Below are 22,577 nucleotides of genomic sequence, written 5' to 3'. Positions count from 1 at the left end.
TTTCGCACACAGGCTAGACAACCTTGTCCCTTGCCCCCTTACAATGTTATCAAACACATGTTGCGGGTGCATGCTTGTTCTATGGAGATATGCATTTCTATAGCAATCTTTCCTGTATATACCTGTCGTGAGTTTGCCTTCTTCAGTAACACTGATTTTAATATCAAGAAACTCTGAAAGCATGGTGGAACTTTTCATGGTAAATTTTAAAAAGCTAGGCCTGCTGTTCAAAAAACTAAAGCATTCAGCTAATTCATCTTCAGTACCTTCCCATATAAAGAAAATATCATCCACAAATCTCCTATAGAACTTAATATGACTGTGGAATCTACCTCTTATTATATGTTCATCTTCCCATACAGCCATAACAATGTTGGCGTAGCTATTGGCACAAGGTCTGCCCATAGCTACGCCATCCAATTGAAGGTATATATGGTCATCAAATATGAAGACATTATTTTTGAGGACAAGCTCCATCAGAAGTGTTACCAACTCTTTCTGTGTCGTATTCCCATCCCAGTAGTTATTGAAATACTGCCTTAACATGCATATGCCCTGCTGATTGGGAATCACTGTAAATAGTGATTGAACATCAAGACTCACCATAATATAGTCTGTAAATCTTTCATTTATGGTACAGAATTCATATAGATCTACTAAGAAATTCTTAGAATCTTTTAAAATGTATTGGTTTTGGTCAACCAAAGGTCTCATAACCTTTTCCAGGTATATTTATATATTTCCAGGTATATAGATATAGGTTCAGTACACCATCCCTTGCTTGAGACTATTGGTCTCATCGGTGGATTCAAAGGATCTTTATGCACTTTCAGCATACCTTGTATGACTGGTACCAATGCTTTGTCCACTACCAGGTATTGATATAGCTCATAATTTAAAACTCTCAAACCTAAACAGTCTTGTAGTTTGTTTCTAACTCTGTCCTGTATACCTACTATATCAATTTCTGATGGACAAACCGCCAAAGCGCTTACATTTTATTCCTGTTTTTTGTCGAATAAAAAGTGTTTCTGTGGAAGCCATTGGTTGGACTTGCATTCCGCTTGTTTGTTTTTGATATAGATATAGATAAAGATATATATATATATATATATATATATATATATATATATATATATATATATATATATATATATATATATATATATATATATATATATATATATATATATATATATATATATATATACATACACATATATATACATACATATATACATATGCACATAAACATACAAACACAAATGTGCGCGCACACATTATACACATGAAAGTAAATGTTTCACTGAGTTACTAAATTTATAGGAAGTCCACTTATGATATCTCCCATACCAGACTTTCTGACTTCTCTGTTTTGTTTTTTGTGCCTCTTGAGGATCCCTCTGCTTAAAAACTTATGCAGGCCTTATCCTAACTATTTTCATTAGGTGCACCAGGTGTGTGGAAGTGTGCATTCACATGGCAATGTGGGTTTACAAGTTACAAGGTTTGCACATATGTCCTGTCCATGGTCTAGGTTAGGGGCAAGCAAATGCCTTCATTGTCAAGATACCACCGAGGTCATAAGCATGGCTGCCTGAGTGACACTTCAGTTTGGACATCTTTTGCCCAAACACTGGGATAAATTTTCTGAACTAGAGCATGAATGTTCCATGGTAGCTATTTTTTGGAAATGGTGGCAAAATGCACATAGAAAGAAAAGAACACAGGTAACAGACTACTTCATCTTTTTGTACCCCTCCCCCGATAGGCTCTACCTGTAAACCAGTGCTCTGTGTACAATAGGATTTTTTAAAAGTGCAGATTGTGTGAACATGCCTCGGTATATATCCATTCTATTTTTATTGCAACATACATAACACAATAAAAACATATTAGTGATGGTCTTTTGACTGGAACTGTGGTTGAAAGGGTCATATTATTAAGAACACTATTCAAAACTTGCTTCATTTTCAGTAGTTTGTATTATAGTATGGAGTTTTAAAAAAAATGAAGAACTGCTTTTGACTATGTATGGAAAGTTCTGATATGGTTTGCTGGTTCGATCTTGTTCAAAAATTGTGTTATTAATGTCATTGATTAATATATTTATCTGACTATGCAGGTTTGCTAGTATAGTTAATCAACAATTACTTGCCACAAATGCAGGCTAAATTGCTTGACAGTTTTGGAACTTAACATTAATACAGTCAACCAACTTAGAAATTCAGGGCTATTCATATCCGCCATATTTCTAGACCTGTCCAAAGCATTCGATATGGTAAACAACAACAAACTGGTCAAAGTCCTCTCCTCCCTATACCTTAGTACTCCCACTGTTACCTGGTTCCAAAACTACCTATCAGACCAACAACAGGCTGTACTGTGGCAACATCACCTGTCCACTCTCCTCCCAGTATCCCTAGGTGTCCTATAAGGCTCGATCTTAGGACCACTATTGTTCTCCCTCTTTACCAACAAACTCCACACCTCTACTCCCCAAGCATCTGTGATACAATACGCAGATGACTCAACCCTCATATGCTCTGCCCCCACCATACAGGACCTCCACACCATAACCCAGAATTCATTTCTATCATTAGAATCCTGGCTTACCAATTCTCAACTCATTCTAAATCCAAATAAAACCAAACTCCTCCTCTTCTACTCCTCAAGAACACCTACAACACTCCCAGTTTTCACCCTAGAGTCCAAAAACAAAACTATTATTAACCCTGTGACACATACCAAACTGCTAGTGGGCAAAGTTGACAACATTCTAAAATTTGATATCCACATAGCCCAAACTATCAAAAAAGCTCATAAAAAATTAGGCCTCCTTTACAAAAACAAGAAATTTTTAACCAGTTCTACAAAAGCTACCATTGCCCAGTCATACATCCTGTCAAACGTACTCTATGCCTCCCCTATACTAACCGACCTACGCAAATCAGACCTTACTAAACTAGACTCATGTTATAATAAAATAGCCAAATTTGCTACAAACTCCCCCTACAAAACACACCATAGCACAGTCCTTAGACAACTAAACTGGCTAGAACTTCCTCAGCTCCTCCAGTACAAGCAACTAACCTTCACCCATAAAATACTCAATGAACCAGATAAAACCTCAGCCTTTCAAGATCTCATACAACCATACACCACCATTAAAACACTCCATTCCAGTGTCAAACTCCTAGTTAAATCCACCAAAGCTAACAACTCAGCTGGAGAATCCTTATTCTCTAACATCATTCCTAAAATATGGAATAAACTACCCACTTCCATCACTTCCATCTGCACCATAGCACAATTTAAAAAACTTCTATTTAATCACTTAGAAAAGTCCTCGCTTTGCTCTTGCTACCGACCTGACTGACTCTATATCCTCTATTTTTTATACACACCCTCTGACTTTCTTTAGATCTACACTTTACAGTACTATCCTATTATGCCTTCATCCTTCTCTATATATACTTACTCCTTTACCTCAAATCATTTCAAGTCTTCCTCAAAAATATCATATTGTGCTTTCTAATATATACGCTAGTCTAGTTTATATAATACCATATACTCTTTGAAGTACAGATTTTGTTAAAATTGCTAAGGTGTCATCTCTTTTGGTTATTTATATTTGCAATGTGTACTTTCATGGTTGACCTATACTCTGTAATTTTCTTGGGGTATAATGTTTGTTTGTTTTCTATATTGTTGGAACTTTTGTCCCCAGGCCTCTGCTGAAAGTGGACCTGTGTCCAGTCGGACTTTCCCAGTAAACAAATGTTAAATAAATAAGTAAATAAATACATAAATAAATAAATAAAATAATGATCTGCTATGTATTAAAGAGAGCAATGTGAGTTAAACTAGAGTTGCGGAACATTATTCTTAAAATAATATCTTATTATGACTCTATTGACTTGAACATACTTTAATATACAAGTAATGAAAGGCCTACTGTTGTGTTACTGAGATAAATGTTTTCTAGAAAATCAGCAGTCTATAAAGTCACATAAATTGATCATTGTTACATTGTATGCATACTCAGAAAGTATTATCAATATAATAAATCAGAAAACATCCTGTTTTATTTCTACCTTTTCTTCAGAGGTCTTGGTTTCTGTTTCAATTTTTTCCTCTTTTAAAGAGCTGTCAATGTTGACCTGAGGAAGGAAAAGAAAACAGGAAAGATTATTACATTTAGAATTATACTCTTTTAATGGTCACTAAGTTATTAAACAATCAGTCTAGATAAAAAAATTCGAACTGCCTATTATGTAGCATGTTAAAATAATAGCGGCTCAGCATTATTTGTTACTATTTTCAAAAAAGCACATTTATTTTCAGAAAACGTACTGCTACATTTAAAAAAAAATTGCAAAACAGGAGTGCAGAAATTTGGGAGGGGGCTATTCAGAAAAGAACAATACCGAGCCAAGCTGTATTTTTTTTAATTTCCTTGTTTCATGGAATGTGGCTAGATATGTCACTAAATTTGTGATATTGTTGACAGCTTTGGAAAAGGAATGTTTGCTGTTCCAGAGCAATAAATGTAAAAATTAAAATATTGAAGCATGATAGCCTTGTAGCATGTCTCCAGTCTCTGTACTTTGAGCAATGCAGAGTTCTGTTATTAGTGTAAATGCTGTTATGACTTTGTAATGATACTAGTAATTCTGTATGAACTCAACAGTCAAAAAAGTGCATTTTCCTTTCCTTTTGACTCTGTTAAACTATTTATGCCTTAACTTCCATTACGATTGAAGCCTGTGGCAGATCATCACTTGTACTTAAAAGAAAATGGCACAAAAATGAAGATTGTTAGAGGAAGTGGATGATTATTACAGATCCCTTGTACTGTTACTATTGACAAGGAGAACAAGACATCTACGTCATGTCATGTGGTTCAACGCTTAAGGATATCACGCTTGAGCAGATGATGAATATGATAAATGTGTTCTAAAGTTATCGTGATGGGGTTTTCTCCCTAAAAATACAATATTTTAAAAACATCAAAGCTTTATACCTTGGTCATAAATGTACACTCATTTTTCCACATATGAAGGTTACAATGTAGAATAAAACTCAACATTCTGACATATAGGATCTTTCTCTCAAGTATCCAAACAAACTGTATGGGCGGCCACAGTGGTGCAGCGGTTAGCGATGCCAACTCAAAGCAAGAGGTTCTCTGGTTCGATCCTCAGCTGGGGTGCCTTCTGTGTGGAGTCTGCATGTCCTCCCTGTAGTCGCGTGGGTTTCCTCCGGGTGCTCAGGTTTCCTCCCACATCCCAAAGACATGCTGTAGGTGGATCGGACGCACTAAAATTGGCCCTAGGTGTGAGTGTGTGCATGTGTGTGCCTTCTGTGGAAGGTTGGGCGCTGGGCTGGCAACTCGACACTGTAAAACTCCACTGCCAATCATGAGCAGACAGGTGATCTGCTGTGGCGACCCCTAATCGGGAAAAGCCAAAAGAAGAAGAAGAAAGATCCAGACAAACTGTATAGGGCCAGAAATGACAGACAGCATTCTGCTGTACACAGTCAAAAAAGCAAACTCTGACAAGGGAATCTGATGGCAGATCCTATTAAAAGATCCCCTTCAATAGGAAGTCTGCTTTAAGGCAGAAAAACAATGGTCTTATGTGGCAAAACATTAATACTTCATTCCATCTGGCACTAAGGCTCTCTATTGCCAAGCCCACATAATGTCTATCGTGCGGTTGTTTTGATTCAGATATAGGAGTCAAATGACCACCTTTCAGAGGCACTCTTATTAGGAATAAGGCCCAAGAAATGATTTCTGAATAGGCAAAGAAGGAGAAAACAGAGACAAGGAGTAAGAAATTAAGATTTTTCTAAACTAATCTAGGATATTTCATAAATTCCAAAATTCCCGTACTTCATAGGAAAAAATAAATCTTTCCAGCAAAAGAAAGGAAAAACTGAGGCAACTTTCAAATCCCTCCTGATATTTTGTCACTATCTCAATATGATCAAGTCCATAATTTCCTCGAGCAACTTGTCCACTGTGGCAAATGACAAATTAATTTTTGAACTAGTTTATTCAGAGTATGCAATAAATTCTCGACTCTCCCATCATTGTACAGCATTCTGGAAACCACACCAACTTGTGTCTTTTTCTGGTCATGAAGCAAATGCAAAATTCACATCTGGTACACATTAATGATTTTAATTCTTAGCTTGATTTGAACTTAGAATAATAGGTTTAGAAAGTTGAAAATAAGTGTTAACCCAACTGATTTTCTCCCTTAGTCTCTGATTCTGATATGCATATAGCAGATGTATAGATGATAATATAAAATATTGTATTGCTGTCTATTTGTTCTGACATTCCACCCAAAAAACTTAAAAAAAATGTGACAGACAATTCACAAAGGCAAAACAACTAGCCCCCTCCAAAATTATGGACTGGATTTTGTTAAAATGTTTGTCTTTCTCAAATAACATGGGTCCTACAGAACTACTATGGACTTCGCAGCCCTGAAGAACTTTGTTGAAATCCAGAAATTCAGAATGATCTAAATTCCCTTGCTGTTATCAGTGATTTTTCATGAATCATTGATGATTCAGCATTGACAAGGAAGAAACCTGTTTTAACCTGTTTTCACATCTCCATTCACCTATCTTACATTCTAGGTGATGATTCATCATTTGAATTCTCAATTCTAAATTTTCACCTTACAACACTGAGAGCTTTAATAAAATATGTAACTCCACTGTTGTCTTACATAAACTCAAAGGTCATTCATTCATTCTCATACTGAATGAGTATGTATAGATTTTAAATTATCCCCAGCAACCCATTCATTAGAGGTCTATTATCAAGTGTTAGCAGCACAATAACATAACAGTAAAATGGGAAACCTCACGAATAAATCCAACATAATCAGTTTAGTTTCCAGATACAGTCCGATAGAAGATGTTCCTTACTCAGGACAACACACAGAGCCTGTCTTAGGTGAACTGGTGCCTAGGTGAAAAGGCTCAATGGCACCTCCCCAAATTCTTCACAGATTTTTTTGTCTATGTAAGAACTTCTTTGAGAACAGAAGAATACCAGAGGCAACTTGCAATGTACTGTTTGTTCTTTTACAGCAGTATTTATAAGGGTAGCTAAAGTGACAGCTCACTAGTGAGACAGGCCAAAGAGGAAAGAAGGAGCCCTACTCTTTGTCACTAGGAAATTGAATGGCACTTAGAATTTCGAACCTGAACCTTTACCAGCATCCTATCAAGGAGGCTAGATATAGGACTAAGAAGGGGAGATCTGCATTGTCTTACATTGCTCTCTCTTGTCTGAGTTTGGGTTATCTCATCAATGGAATATATATGCATACAGTTTGGGGCATGGTTTTTGTGACTGGTCACCTTGTAATTGTCATTCTTTTGACTAGTGACAACCTAAGGATTGAAATTGTGTTTATGTTTGAATAATTTAGTGTTAATTAAATGCACTATTGCTAGTCATAAAAGCCAGATGATGCTCAGTCATTCCAAGCCCACACAGACTTCAAAATGTAAGAGAAAAACATGAAGAAACCTGGCAGACTTTGAAGAATGTGTGGTCAGTTTACAGCAGCAGCAAATCCAATACACCTGCTCAGAGTAATCCAAGATGTACAGAGTGTCAGGAAACACAGTCTTTAGTGCATGCTATGCTTCATCAATATCATTAGCAGGCAAAAAAGCTGACACTATAATTCATTAATAGATATATGTGATTAGCTGACACTATAATTCATTAATAGATATATGTAATTAGCTGACACTATAAGAAGTAATTAGCTGACACTATAATTCATTAACAGATATATGTAATTACACTTTTAGCATAAAAAGAAACCATGTCACAGATTTGGAGTTTATGTCACAGGTTTTGGCAATAGTGAAAGTAACCTTTAAGTCTGGTACCAGAAATGGTATGCCTCAAGCTTATAATTACTATAAGTTCAGAATCACTCATTACATAATTAGGTACAGTAATCCTTTGTAAGATATCACATATCTAAGATAAGCAGTGCAGAAATGTACTGTATGCTTTGTAAAATATGATAGCTATGAACCCTTAACAAAGATGCAAACTCTCAGTCCAAAAACAGTAATGATCCTATATAATGTATATAACTGGAGACATGCCTTGGTGTGCATAAGAAAAGTCCTGTGAGAGCAAAGCCTTTGATGTAAAGAAAAACAAAATATATTTCTAGTATCGATAATAAGGATTACAATTAGTATTACTCTTACTATTACTATTATTACTCTCGTCTTTACCGTTCTCCTACCATCACTCCTCTGTGGTGCTCCCCTTTTCACCAATATCCACTCCACCCTAAAAAACAAGCTTGTATCATGTTACAACAAGGTAGCCAAGTTTTCAACCAATGCAAACACTCTTCCCATCATTGCGTTCCCTTAGAAATCACTCAGCTGGCTAGAACTCCCACATGAGCTAACCTACCTGCAGCTCATCACAGCTCACAAAATAATTTTCAACCCTCAGACTGCCCTGCCCTCTCTTCCATCTTAACCCACTACCACCCAAATAGACCACTTGGATCCAAAAAGCAACTTCTTTTGCAAGTAGACATATCCAAACCTTCCGGTGGCAAATTGCTTTATTCTTTCTCTATTGCCAAGCATTGGAACATTTTCCCATCAGGCATCAGAACCTTCAGTAGTATCTCTTCCTTCAAAAAATCTCTGTGGCATCACCTCTGCACCCTATGGCAGTGCAATTGTCTGACCTTTCACCCATACATAACCTAAATATCTATTCTAAATCTCTTTCTACTCAAATTTACACCCTTACCCCTGAAAACTTTCATTTTTCTAGTTAAAACAACTAGTTTATCTCTGTTTCCTATATTAACCCTCACCCTTTCATCTATCCACACTTCTCTTTCCAATCTTCTGCCTGTAGTACAAGAACATCTTCAATATACAGCCAAGATACCTTTTTCTTCAGTATACTACCCTTAGAGTACTATAGTTTAATCACTTTACTAGTTTGTGACTCTTATCCACTAGACATCTGCACATATCAGGCATTTGCACATCTTAACTTTTGTATATTACTGTCTGTTTTGCAATATTGCTTGCATATTCTAATTGTTTTATTTTTGACTATTGTATATTACTGTCTGTTTTGTAATATTGCCTGTACATTCTAATTGTTTTATTTTATATTTTATGTATTGTTATATTGTGGAGCTTTTCTCCCCGGGCCTCCACTATAAACGGGTTCTTTTGGCCCAGTGGACTTTCTCAGTAAACAAATGCCAATAACTAAATAAATAAATAAATATTATTATTGTTAATACCATTGTACATACTATATGTATTGTTTGCATAGTGTCATTACTGTAGATTGATTGCATATATTGATTCTTCGTTCATGCATTGCCAAGTATTAAACTTTCTAAATTTCCATTTTATAAATACATATATTTAAAACATATATATATATATATATATATATATATATATATATATATATATATATATATATATACATACATATATATATATATATATAAATAATGCATATATAAAAACACTGAAAAGTTGAGTGTGTGAAGCCACATCACTTCAAAGGCTTGTTTTCCTAACAAAGAAGGCGTACTTTGAACATTTGTAGCAGTTTATGCTTTCATCACAAAAAGAAAGCTGACAAAGTGGCACCATTATAGGGAATGGACTTCAAACAATACATATCAACTGGACACTATCCTGCTCTGAGACACTGTGTCAAAAGGTCCAAAAAGGCAATAAAAATCACAGAATATGGAATGAGAACTTAGTATTCATAAACCCAAAACTTTCTCCCTCAAAAATATATTTTTGTCAATGAGCAGTAAACTTAACAGAGAGAAACAAGTTGTTTCTAAGGTCTCACACTTAAAAACAGTTTTGTGTCAACAGCGGGAATCAACTCACAGCAGAAAGAGGACAAAGAAATTACAAGTTTTCCCTCCTTTTTAAAGAGTTGTATACTGCACAGACTTCTACGGATGTTCAGATATTCACTCAGCTTTTTTTCTTCAGCCATACTTGAACAGTTATACCTGGACATTCAGCCATTTCTGCCATTCGGCTAACATACCATCAGAGTGACTCTAAATGAGTTTTGATGGCTATATCACCGAGGACTGCTGTATAGTCACACTCTGACAAAGGAACTAAAAATTGGGATATTTCATCTTGCTGATTTCAGGCCTTGACCATCCGAGAGATGATCTATTTGTTGTGGGGTAAAGAAAGTTTACATTAAAAGATATCCAACCAAATTCTGACATGGATAAATAGACATTTGCCAGAAAGACAACCATGGATTTGTAGTTATCTTCAGTGTTCTAGATTCACCCTGAGATTAATCACAGAAATCGGGACAATTTTTTTAAGAGTTCATCAAAGACCAAAGGCCCATAACAAGAAAACTGTGGTAATCAGAGTGTTTGGATGAAAAATACACTTTGTTTGGACTTAAAAAAAGGAATTGCACCTTACTGATTTTGAAGTACACTACAATAATATATGTGATTTTCTTTCTGACTTATTCATGCTGTACAACACTTTTAATTAATGTGCATTGGTATTTAAGCTATTCATTTATTTTTAATACTATAATAAATTCTGCTTTTATACAACCCCAACCTGGTGCATGCTAACAATTTTAATTCGTAGCTTGATTTCAGCTTAGAATAATAGATTTGGAAAGTTGAAAATAGGTATTAATCCATCTGATTTTCTGCCTTAGTCTTTTATTCTTGATATGCATGTAGCCAGATGTATAGCTGATAATATAAAATATTGTATTCCTGCTTATTTGACTAATATTTCAAGCCACAAGACAGAAAAATGACAGACAATTCACACAGATTCTGCTCTGTCCAAATAACCACATGAAAAGAACCGGAAGAATCATTTCTAGCGCTGCAATATAAAATTATCATTCTGAAAATCAAGTTAGCTGGTGCTATACGTGGCTGGATATAGGACAAATACATTTTGTTCTACATGAATGTATACCTCATGTCCATCAGAGGAGATTTTAATTAATTTTGAAAAGCTCTTGGAATGATTTCAGTGTTAATGGGATGTAGTAACTAGTTTGGCAATATTAGTTGAATACAGGGAGTCTCTTGCACTGTTGTATACTTTTAACAATAGTGAGAAGTGATTTATCTCTAGAAAGCACTGTCTGAGGAGTATGGTTAAATGCAGTTGCTTAGGAATGGGCAGTTTTTGGCCTTATGAAGATGTCTGTGTACTGTTGTGGGGGAGGTGTGTTAATTTTAGCTCTTTGAATGTCCCACAGGGTTGTCCTCTGAAGTGCAAGTTATTGGAAAATGTTGCACCAACTTGTTTAAATGTGTGAATTGAAGGTTAGAAAAAAATAGGTGCAGCATATAGGAGAGATGGGAGTGAGAAAGCAGTGGTTATACATTTTATAGTTGTCTCAATGAGATTCATTCTAAATGTATATATGGATCCAAGTTTTTTTTTTCTTACAGCTTTATACAGCTTTTACAGCTTGTGATATGTGGAGGTCTGGTTTTAGTTACTATGTATGATGGTGCTTAGTAGTTTTGCCTGAGTTACCGGTTCAGTACTGGTGTTGGGGGAGGTTAAGATGAAAGATGCCTTTTGTGTAGACAGTTGTTTGGGACTAAAGAGTATCAGATTGTTTTTTAGGATTTAGTAGGAGTTATAGTTACTGAACCATGACTTGACAAAGGAAAACGATTCTTTTGGGAGGTTCTGTAGTTTTGTCATAGTTTTAGCATGCAGACCAATGTGGAATCATATGCAAATGTTTAGCCGCTCTATGGAGATCATTAATGAAAAAGTTAAAACATATAGGGTCTAGAAATGATCCTTGTGGAACTCCTATGTTTATGGGGAGGAAAGAGAAGTCAGTTTACCATTTTACTGCTTGTACTCCATTTGATAGCTATGAAACAATGATCTCAGGAATTCATCAGCAACGTCTTCAAGTACATGACAGCCCTTCTATTACATTTTTATCTCAGCTTCTTTCTACTGTACCAGTGATATTTGGCGTTGGTGTCCTTGTTACAGATGTATACACAGCCATCAACACTAAGCTTTTGTCGCCTGCATTGACTAAATCCTATAACTCCTACCGCAAACACTTCAGAAGAACTATAGTTTCCGGTCACCATCTTTTGCATTTGAAGACATTAGAAACCACATCTAATAAATATGTGCAATGCTTCCAATATACATTTTTCGTGACATCCCACTTATTGCTTGTGGGCTTTTGCACACTAAACCGATATTAAATAGTTTAGCATTGGCACCACCATTATGTATCAGATACCATTACAAACCTGATGGGCTTTATCTTTCTCACCCCCCCTAAATTCCTGCTCTTCTTCTCATTCACCGTCACCATCAGCTACCATATAAGTTCATTTCTACTATTGCTAAAGTCAACATTATATGAATTCATTTAGAAATGTTGCTTCCTTGGCCATTCAACATCATGTGTACATGATAGAGCAATGGAAGACCACATATTAATACATATATATATATATCTATATATATATATATATGTGTGTAATCATTTTTTTGAGCCTAGATAGATCAAGATACAGTTTGTCATACTCGATCTATTGAGTCCTGACTTGTTGAAAGTTCAAGGATGTGTCCTCTAGGGAGGGCGTTAGAAGTATGGTTCTCCCTGCTACAGATGCTCAATGTACCAAGTTTAGTAGCTCAGGTACTTTGAAAAGTACCTTAATCTATCTTGAACCATATATGTTGATAGATCGCTAGATACAGATAAATAGATAGACAGCATTTTATATTCTACCTTATTATACTGGTGCTGACTAATTATGAAACACTGTGAATTTATTTTATTATTACAGCTCTGTTACTTACTTTCTTTGTATTTTGGTTAGAATTAATGAAACAGACATGATTTTTTCATGGTTTTTGTTTTCCACTATCCTTAGGGGATAGGGGATAATTTTAGATTATACCAATTTCCTTGAGTTGGTGCAGTCTATGAGCTGGTATGTGTAAGCAAAGGATATGGATGTCGATGGGGCATTTGCTCTCTTGCAAAGATGCTTAATGTAACTTATTTTTGTTCATTTATTCTCCTACATTTTCATATAGTGTGATGTATTGTTTTTTGCAATGTGATAGCCTCAATATAATATTCTCCCATAATCTGCAACATGATACAAGAGTACTGCCATAAATTTACAAATACCCAGAGGAATTACACACAGACATGGAAAGATCATAAAAGTACCACATAGACAATAACTGGAGGGTAGGACTGAATACCAGGGACTTTACCTCTGTGCTCTTCTTACTACAATAATACCAGATTCCACAGTCTCTTGGTGTGCAAGGAAACTATAAACCTAAATATAAACAGCAACCATTAATTCTGTATCTTTGGTAGTCTTAAAGTTGGATTAAAGGGAATTTAAAAATTCACGTGTGGCATTGTTTGTTATACTCTTGTAAATTTAAATTTTATGCATAGTTAATGTCTTGGTATAGATTTGATATAGAGAGAGAATATCTTTCTCTACCACAGTGAGTTTTCTTTGATTGCATATGTGCATCTATAAATATCAAGAATTTTCAATTCACTGGAAGCCATTAGGATCTGTATGAAACAGTGATATAATGTACTAAGCCAGTCACAATCTCTCTTTTGTCACATTTTTTTCTTTTTTACTGTTTATTAATTTGATAAATGTGTTTGGTGGATAATTACAAATAAACCCTTTCATGGCACACATTATGTCACAAGTAAATATAGGGATAATAAATATTATAAAATTTAAATTCATAGTCCTAAAATACTATAGTTCATAAAGTGAAGCACACACTTGCTATATTTTAGTATTGTAGTGCAATAACAGTCTTGACAAATGGAAACTTTCTGAAGTCGGATTATCAAATAATACTAAAAGGCTTTCTAGACTTCTTCCACTGGTCATGCCTGTGAGATTAAGAAATGTAATGAAAGAATAAAGAAACATTAAGTTCTAATATCGGCGGAGTGTTAAAAATCAGGGCGTGTAGGACAAGTAAAATAAACAAAACACTCCCAGACTTATCAAGGTAATGCTGTTACTTTGTAAACATTGCAGAGCATCAGCAGCTGCACGAATAGCTTAAGTGAAATAAATACAATAAAAACTGAGAAAGAAATTCACTGATGCTCAAACATAATTTATTAATATTATTTTAAAAGAATTTTACCATGTCAGTTAATAACTGGTAGTCATATATTAATGTTTTGAGGCAGGTGACTATTTCTACCAATGCCCCTTCCTCTATTTAATGATCTGATGTTGGGAGTATTTCTTGGTCCTGCCAAGCTACATAAAAATAAATAAATATGAGAACTATAAGTGGTAGCCTGTAATTAGACATCAGAAAAGAGTAGGTTCATTCTCTGTGACTCTCAGGACTAAGGCTATAGGCATTAGCACTGCTTAGCAAACCAGATTTCCCAGGCTGCAAAATATCATCCCCATCCCAAAATAAACCACACTATTCCTCTCAAGACCATTGTTGCCATAAAAAGATCCTGCAGGAACATTAAAAATGGCCGCAGGTTTCTTTTCCAAATGTCATCTTTAAGAAAAGAGCAGTGATTGATTTCACCACTTTTATTTGTTTATTCTAGTTCATTGTACTATCGTTTACATATTTTGGCTTATGCTACAATAGCGTGCCTTCCGTGAGTGTTAAAATGAGTACACAGTCAGTAGATGCAGACAAGAGCATTTCATAATTATTTTCCAGTCTGAGCACATGTATGTTAGCTCAGTACAAATTGTACATTTCAGCTGTCCTTGACTTTGCAGAAAGTCCATGATTTTGTCTCATAGTTTTCCCCTGGTTCCTATCAAATAGTCGAACTTCTGCAAGATCGAACCTCATATGGTCAAGACCATAAGTTCAAATTTGCAGAAATTCGAGTGTTTCAGTGGAAATCTCTGTAAGGGGAGGTTTCCATTTTGTTAATGTGGTGTGATCTCGGAGTTGGTATATTTAAGTAGTGGGGTGGGGTGGGGGGGGTGCACCCCTCATGTGGGGGGTTCTTGGGGCTTGCCCCCCTGCTTACAACAGTTTATTTTGTTTTGTTTTCTTCTTTTATTTTTTATCCATAGTCAAAGTTTTTAACTTTGAACAGGATGGTTCGAACATTCCAGACAAAACTAACAAATATAGAGACTTCTCTAAATGACATTGAAGGGAGACTCAAATATGAAGAATTCCAAAAAGAATTTCTGCTTAAACAGAATATATGACTGCTTAACAAAATAGATGACTTAGAAAACAGGAAAAGGAAAAACAACATAAGGATCTTTGGTCTGCCTGAAAACACTGAAGGTGATGACATTTCATTCTTAGCAACCTGGATTCCTGAATTTTTAGACTTGAAAGAGAGATTTTCATTTGGAATTGAAAGGGCACAGGAAACCTACTTCTAATGCAACAAATACTCCACCTAGATCCATAGTTATAAAATTTCTTTCATTTTTGTACAAGGAACTAATATTAACATCTACTTGGAGAAAATCACCCTTAAAATACAATCAAAGCCTGATAAGGTTTGACAATGATTATTCATCTAGAATACTAGAACAAAGGAAAAAAGTCTGGCCAATAATAAAACTGTTGAAACAAAACAACATTAAAGCACAGCTGGCCTTTCCAGCCAAGATAAAAATACTTTTTGCCAATGAGATGAGAACCTTTAATGACTTAGAATAAGCTACTATATTCATCAAAAACAACAACATACTGTCTATCCCAGAAGAAATGGAATGGATGGCCCCTACTCTTAAAAGAATAAAATAAACAAATCCTTGGACTGATACTAGAAAGAAGAAACAAAAAAAACTGATTCCAAGATAGCTGTCCCAAAAAAATAACTCTTACAACTACATCTCTCAAAGTATCAACTGATATGGTACATCACTTGAAATCTGTTTTTATTAAAAAAAAGGAGGGTTTCTTAAACAACTGAGAATCAGTAATGATTTATTCAGAATGTTCAATGAGTCCAATAATTCTTCGCAAACAAAGGTGGGTCAAGATGGGTTACAATTTACATTATATATTAGCCAGACAAAGCAACATATAATACAAACATAGACGTTTCTATTCCCCTACTTGAACTCAATCAATATTTATCTTGTTCATTTTTCATTGATTTTTACTTATAATAATTTAAGTAATTAACTAATTCAACAAGGTACCATTCATCAGAGTTCAGACTCAAATGTAACAAATTAACATCATATATAATAGCAGTAACAGTAGAGTGTTTTGAAAAAAAAATGCTGTCATGAAGACTAATGCCTTCTTCAGTTAAAGTATGATTTAGAAATGTCATGTATATCCTGGTTAAATAATAGTAGCAAGTTCTGAGTGCAAATGTCATCATTATTCTGTCTAAACATAGTTAATATCAATTATGGCAGGTATCACAGCTACGAGTGCTGTTTGATCAATCCTGATATGGTGTGTGCCGATGCAGCTGTATCTGGCAGCTAGTACAAATGTCATTATTATTTTGTCTAAACATAGTTAATATCAATTATGGCATGTATCACAGATACGAGTGCTGTTTGATCAATTCTGACATGGTGTGTGTGGATGCAGCTGTGTCTGGCAGCTGTTGTATGTTGCAGTTTTCATCTCTGGGAAGCTGTGGGTTGCAGCTTGTGATCGAGGTTTACTAATGCTTGTGTATTAGGAAGAGACACTTGGTATTTTAGCCTGGATCCAGGGGAAGGGGGTGGCTAAAACTGTGATTTGGCATGTTTTGTAAGAGAATAGTTTGTTTATACATCTGCTGAGTGAGAGGTGGGAAGGTTGGAAGAATGTGTTATCTCTTGTTGTGGCAGCTTGTTGGGAAGTTTTTTTTCTTTTTTTGATCTGTTTGCTCTCCATTGTTTTCCTGGCTGCTGACTCGCTGAAAGGGAAGGAATTTAGGCTTGAAGTTGCAGCAAAGTAAAACTTTGCTTCAGGTGCATTGTCAGCCTCTGGTATGCAGTACACAGACACAGTAACAGAAACAGATGCTCCCAGGTTGCTATGGTAATGGAGACAGATTGATGATAATGCTTAATGGCTGTGAGGAGCCTCCGAGATGATACTGAGCAATGAAGTTTTTTTTTTTTTAAATATAATAAAAGGGCTATTTTAAACCACATATACACATATTGATGGTCTCTCAACACTTCGTTTAGCACATTAAGTTGATTCTTGATAAAAAAAAAATAATAATAATAATAATAAGCGCAATTTTATATTTAAAATGTATTTTGGTCCAAACACATTAAGGACTTACATAAGAGTGGAAGTCTGAGTTATTGTGAAAGACCAAGAGGACTTGGTCTTGTGTAATACACTTTGCAGAGTTTGGGAGGTGAGCTTGCTCAGATGTGTTGGGAATATGGGGATAGCTGATCCTAGGGGTGTTTGGGGTTGCTGGGAAGTGCTAGAGAGTCATCGGATTTCCTTTGTGGAAATATCTGTCAGAATGGAAGGTGTGTTGAGTGGTTCACTGGCAGAGTGGCCACTGCATGGAACAGGCTGGTAAAATGGAACATGACAATTACTGGTTTGGATATTTTGCGAACATCCTGGAAACACATCACATGAACTAGTGAATGGTATTCTGGCAAAACTGGACTGGCATTGTTGCCCATGCTTGAAGTACTGATATGTGTGTATGTAAGGATGGAAATATAACAAATAAGAAACTAGAAGGGTCTCATAATTTAAAGTCTATAGATTGTATAAACATGCCTGGAAGGAACTAATAATAAAAATAAGCATTGCAGCTTGCGGTCTCTCAAATAACTAAGCAATAGCTAAACAAAACACACATAATAGTTATGTAATGTATGATTTTAGTAAATCTAGACATAAAATATATAATCGTCATATAAGATGAAGCAGTCTGCCGAATATAGATTTTAAAGACAGGATTTAATAACACGGACTTGTGTATAATAACACTACTGCCTTAACTTGTCATAAATGACATACACTACATTGAACATCAAGGGGAAGCATGACGATTTTCTTATATAAGTAAATATGCATAACAAGTCATGTAATTCCTTTAACTTGTAGTTTTTGTAACCCATCTTGACCATATATAATACTTAAGTGGTTACCAAGGTAACTAATGTTTTGTATATGACATCAAACTGACAAAGTTGTTCAAGATAAACACTAGAAGCCCGGACTTGAAATGCCACTGAATGTAACAATCATATTCTGAACAAATAGTATTAAATTGACAATAGACACTCAGTTTAATAACATGGACTTGTGTATAACAACACTATTGTTTTAACTTGTCATAAATGACGTGCACTATATTGAACATCAAGGGGAAGCATGATGATTTTCTCATATAAGTAAATGTACATAGGTCATATGATTGCTTTAACTTGAATTGTGGTTTTGTAACCTATCTTGATCATACATAATACTTAAGCTGTTACCAAGGCAACTAATGTTTTATACATGACATTAAACTGACAGTGTTGTTCAAGGGAAACAATAGAAGTCTGAACTAGAAATGTCACTGAATGTAACAATCACATTCTGAACAGATAGTAGTAAATTGACAATAGTCACTCAGTTTAACCTTTGCTGATTATACAAAATGGAATGTTGCCATTTAAATCTAAAAAACTTAAAGTATATGCCATAAAATGGCAATTTATGAATATGGAAAGGGAATTTGTAATCATTAATCACAATAAGTGAATTTGTTGTTTTTAACCTATAATTTCATTCATTTTGTACTAAGAAATGACAGACATGAAAATCCTTATGTGTAGGAAATGGGGGGAAGAGGGATGCACTGATAATTAAAATGCACTAACTTTCATCAATATTCACATAAAACAAATTTGATGCTTTATGTAAGTTAGCAACAAATAAAGTGATTTAAATGCTGGAAAACAATGAAATATAACTTCTGATATATCCAGTAAAATACATTGTATTATAAACATTAGGTATAAATATTATTCCCATCTATTTATATTAAGTAATACATTTTGAAAGACTTCATCAGTAAGGATGAATATGTTAAATAATTGTATGCTATAATCTTTTACTGAGTGTTTATATATGATACATCCTACCTTACTATGATTGAATTGCTTGTCATCTATCTTTCATGTAAATAGTTGCTTATACAATAAGTAGACATTTATATTGTATTAGTATTCTGTCTAATCTACAATAGTACTACATCTGTTCAAAATAATATAAATATTGCTTATTCCTATTACAAATATTATCCATATGATAATTCAATTTATGGAGCTCAGATGTTCTGGATTGTCAAGGTATGAGTGATAATCTGATGGACTTAGGTTTATCCATCAGATTAGGAATGATTTTCATTCCATGGCTAGTGTGGATTTTAGTTTTGTTGACATTTATTAATTTAAATGTGTTATTTCACAAAAACATTTTAATATGCCTGTCCAAAACATTACTTTATTGGTAAACATTCAAAGTATAAAACTGATAATTTCCTTTAAAAGCTCAAACATATACTTTATAGTTATCAGAGGAAAATGTGTAATAGTCAGAACAAAACAAAAAATACATAGTCTAAATAACCTAAAATGGATTTAACTTTATTATCTTTAAATATCAATAACTTAAACAATCCTAGCAAGAGATTAAATCTACTGAAATATTTAAAACTGAACAAAGCATAAATTGTCTTCCTTCAAGAAACTCATTTCAAAACAAATGACAATTACAAATGGAATCCTAAGGAATATATGATATTGGCACAATCCACTTATAAGACAAAAGGGGTAACAATTTTATGGAAAACAAATGTGATTAACCCAGAAATAATGTATAAGTATGGAGATGAAGAAGGCCTTATGGCATTAGTAATAGTTAAATATAATAACAGAATATGGACCCTAGCCAATCTTTACTGGTTTCTATGCATTGGAATAGGAACTATTAAAAAGCACTTGGATTTCATTTCCAAGAATTATAAAGGTAACTTAATATTCAGAGGAGATTTTAACTGTTTATTTGATATTTCTGAAATTACAAATAAAAGACCGCTGCATACATCTGATGTATCAAAATATTTAAACAAGTGGGTAGAATCATTTCATCTTGTAGATACTTTCAAATTTAAAGAAGATAAATCTGTGTTGTTTTCCAATTAAGATCACAGATTTGGTACCCAAACTAGAATAAATAAAATATTTACTGCCCATGACTTACACTCTAAAATCATTAATGTCTCAGTCACTCCCTGCCTCTTTTCAGACCACAAATCATTGATATTAAAACTTCAAAATGGGTACAAACCATTAATCTTTAACTCCAGAATTCCAGCATATATAACTAAAATTAAAGAGTTCAAACCCTGGTTATTATCTGAATTACAGTTCTTTTTAGATATTAATTACACCACAGAGATAAATAAAATAATGATATGGGACTCATTAAAACCTTACATATATTGTAAGTCCCTAACTTGGTATAAAAAATCAGAGAATGGGATTCTGAATTATTAGATCTACAATCCAAACTTTTGTTAGTAAAAGCTGAACAAAATCAAAATCATTTGGAGATGAAAAAGAAAGAAGAAGTATTAAACAATAAATACAATGAAATTCTAACACATACAACTAGTTTAGCTTTAGAAAAACTAAAAATTAATACCTTGGCCACTTCTCCCAAATATCTACATAATGTATCCACAAGAATCAAAATACAATCAAAAGCTAATAACATTAAAATTATCTTCCATGAAAAGAAAGGGAAAAATGTCTCAGATATAGGTGACATTCTTGATGCCTATAGAAATCATATATGGAACATTTCCAAAAAGAAAATATACATATTGATCAATTAAATCTAGATGAAAAATGTTATAATATAAAAAAAAAAATACCAGAAAAATTAAAACTAGTTGCAAGGATCCATATCCTACAAAGAAATTACAGATACAATAAAATAGGGTAAAAATAATAAAGCTCCAGGTATAGATGGCATAATTATGGAAATATATAAACTTTTTCCTTCAAAGATACTATTCTTCTTCCATAAAACTCTATCAGAAAATTCAGTCACAAGCTTTAATACCATCCTTTTGGAGATATTCCTTAATCACATCAATCCTAAAGAAAAACAATCCCCCAAACCTGTACCTCATATAAACCTATATCATTATTAAATAATGACTATAAGATATTTGTGACAATATTAACTAACAGAATGAAAATACCACTATCTAAAACAATAAATAATTATCAAACTGATTTATATATCATAGATACACACATGACAATATTAAAAGGATAACTTCTCTTATAGATTATGTTAATAAAGAAAATAAAGACACACTCATAATTGGCTTAGATATAGAGAAAGCCTTTGATTCCCCAAATTGTGACTATATATTCAAAATCCTAATGCTATTTGAATTTCATGCATCCTTTGTTCATCTCCTAAAGAATATATATACAAATAATTTAGCGTATGTCAAGTTAGGTCATTTTACCTCTGAATATATACATATAACAAAAGGCACTAAACATGGATGTCCCATGTCACCAATTTTATTTGCTCTGGCTATTGAAATATTGGCAGATTCAATTTGTAAAAATATAAACATCAAAGAAATAGATGTTTATGGACAATACAATTCTAAAGTAATGCTATTTGCTGATAACATATTACTAACATTAATACAAAAGAGACATTAGAAGAATTAGATATATTAATTGACAAATTTCACAAGACTTCAGGACTCCATTTCAATAAATCAAAATCAATTTTTTTTTTATTTTTAAATAAAAAAAGAACTGCAGACTAAGGGGGATCACATCACAGGGAAACAAGAATCTACCTTAAAATATCTAGGAATTAAGTTATGCAAGGATAATAATGAATTAGTCTAAAAAAACTACAATAATATCATCGATACAATTAAAACCTCTGTGGAAAAATGGAACAAAAGAATATTAACACTTGAAGATAAACTACAGTTAATAAAAATGGTTTACTGCCCAAGATCCTGTGGGTCTATATTAGAACACAGAACATTCAAAATGTCGAGTGTTCTAATATTAAACCCTACCAATTGAAAATACTAAACATCGAACATTCAAAACAGCAAATTTTTTCCTAGGGAAAAAATTTGCTGTTCCAAAACACATACACATAACACAAGCACACCAAACAAACAGCAATCCACACACATACACCTAAAGTCTTACACCTAACCCTACACTAAACTATACATACACCACTAACTATCCACTTACCTTAACCCAAACCCTAACCCTAAGGTCCGTCACTATCGAACAGTCACCTCACCCGCGCCCTAACCCTAACTCAACTACCCCACCCTAACCCTCACATCCACACAATCGCACACTTACCTGACTTGCGTCCTAACCCTAACTCACCTAATCTGCCCTAACCCTCACGTCCACACAATCGCACACTTACCTGAACCC

The 22,577-nt window shown here is 34.1% G+C and overlaps 1 protein-coding gene across 2 annotated transcripts in view; it reads right to left on the bottom strand.

Annotated features, from left to right (window-relative positions):
• Nucleotides 1-22,577, bottom strand: part of LOC122813502 (UDP-N-acetylglucosamine transporter-like) — a 683,641-nt gene that overhangs the window by 305,952 nt on the left and 355,112 nt on the right. For both annotated transcript variants that reach the window (XM_044085849.1, XM_044085848.1), the window contains exon 3: nucleotides 4,098-4,163. In XM_044085849.1, coding sequence (XP_043941784.1) covers nucleotides 4,098-4,163 — 66 coding nt within the window. The remainder of the gene's footprint in view (nucleotides 1-4,097; nucleotides 4,164-22,577) is intronic.

Source organism: Protopterus annectens, chromosome 10.part0 (genome assembly GCF_019279795.1).
Source record: "Protopterus annectens isolate FY-2018-M chromosome 10.part0, PAN1.0, whole genome shotgun sequence".
Taxonomy (NCBI): domain Eukaryota; kingdom Metazoa; phylum Chordata; order Ceratodontiformes; family Protopteridae; genus Protopterus; species Protopterus annectens.
This window is presented reverse-complemented; position numbering and strand designations above follow the sequence as displayed.